The following is a 564-nucleotide window of genomic DNA, read 5'->3' as shown; positions in this document are numbered from 1 at the left end:
GTCCAGTGTTTCCTCCAGTTCGTGCAACTCGGGGAACGAAGACAGCTCGTCTTGTTCCTTCAGGCTCACCTTCTCCTCCTGCTCCTCCTCCTCCTCTGCCTTCTGTATTGTCTTGTTGTTCACAAATGTTTCCTCCTTCTCGTGCTTGCCGTCAGCCAGGTGCTGGGGCAAGCTCACCCTATATCGCCGGAACAGCCTGAGGAAGGGGAAGGCCGTGGCCGGCGCCTCCAGCTCCCCCTCAGCGGGCAGAAGGCCCTTCACCACGCGCACAAAGCTTGCAGTCTCGCACAAGTACATTGCGGAGTATGGTAGTGGCCAAGGAGTCTAGAGAAGACACTCTAGAATCCTTGATTATTATTATTATTGTAAGTCAAGATGCAAACCCTGCCGGAAACAGTCGAAGACCATAAACCAGATGGCTCCATCAGGGGAAGCCACTTGGTAAGGAAAAGGAAAGAGACAGAAGAAAGTAAAATTATATGATATACAACGACTCAGGTATTGCTATACTGGCATTAATTCATTAAAATGATTAAAAATTAAGCTTCAAAGTCGACGTAATAA

The 564-nt window shown here is 48.6% G+C and overlaps 1 protein-coding gene across 1 annotated transcript in view; it reads right to left on the bottom strand.

The window, feature by feature from the left end:
- LOC127005745 (golgin subfamily A member 6-like protein 22) overlaps nt 1–297 on the bottom strand; it is a 2,283-nt gene extending 1,986 nt beyond the window's left edge. Inside the window, exon 1 of the mRNA XM_050874856.1 lies at nt 1–297. This exon is cut by the window's left edge and continues 375 nt beyond it. Within this exon, the coding sequence (XP_050730813.1) occupies nt 1–297 (297 nt within the window).
- Between the last annotated feature and the right edge of the window lie 267 nt (nt 298–564).

Source organism: Eriocheir sinensis, chromosome 30 (assembly GCF_024679095.1).
Source record: "Eriocheir sinensis breed Jianghai 21 chromosome 30, ASM2467909v1, whole genome shotgun sequence".
Classification (NCBI taxonomy): domain Eukaryota; kingdom Metazoa; phylum Arthropoda; class Malacostraca; order Decapoda; family Varunidae; genus Eriocheir; species Eriocheir sinensis.
The sequence above is the reverse complement of the archived record's forward strand: the minus strand, read 5'-3'. Positions and strand labels throughout refer to the sequence as shown.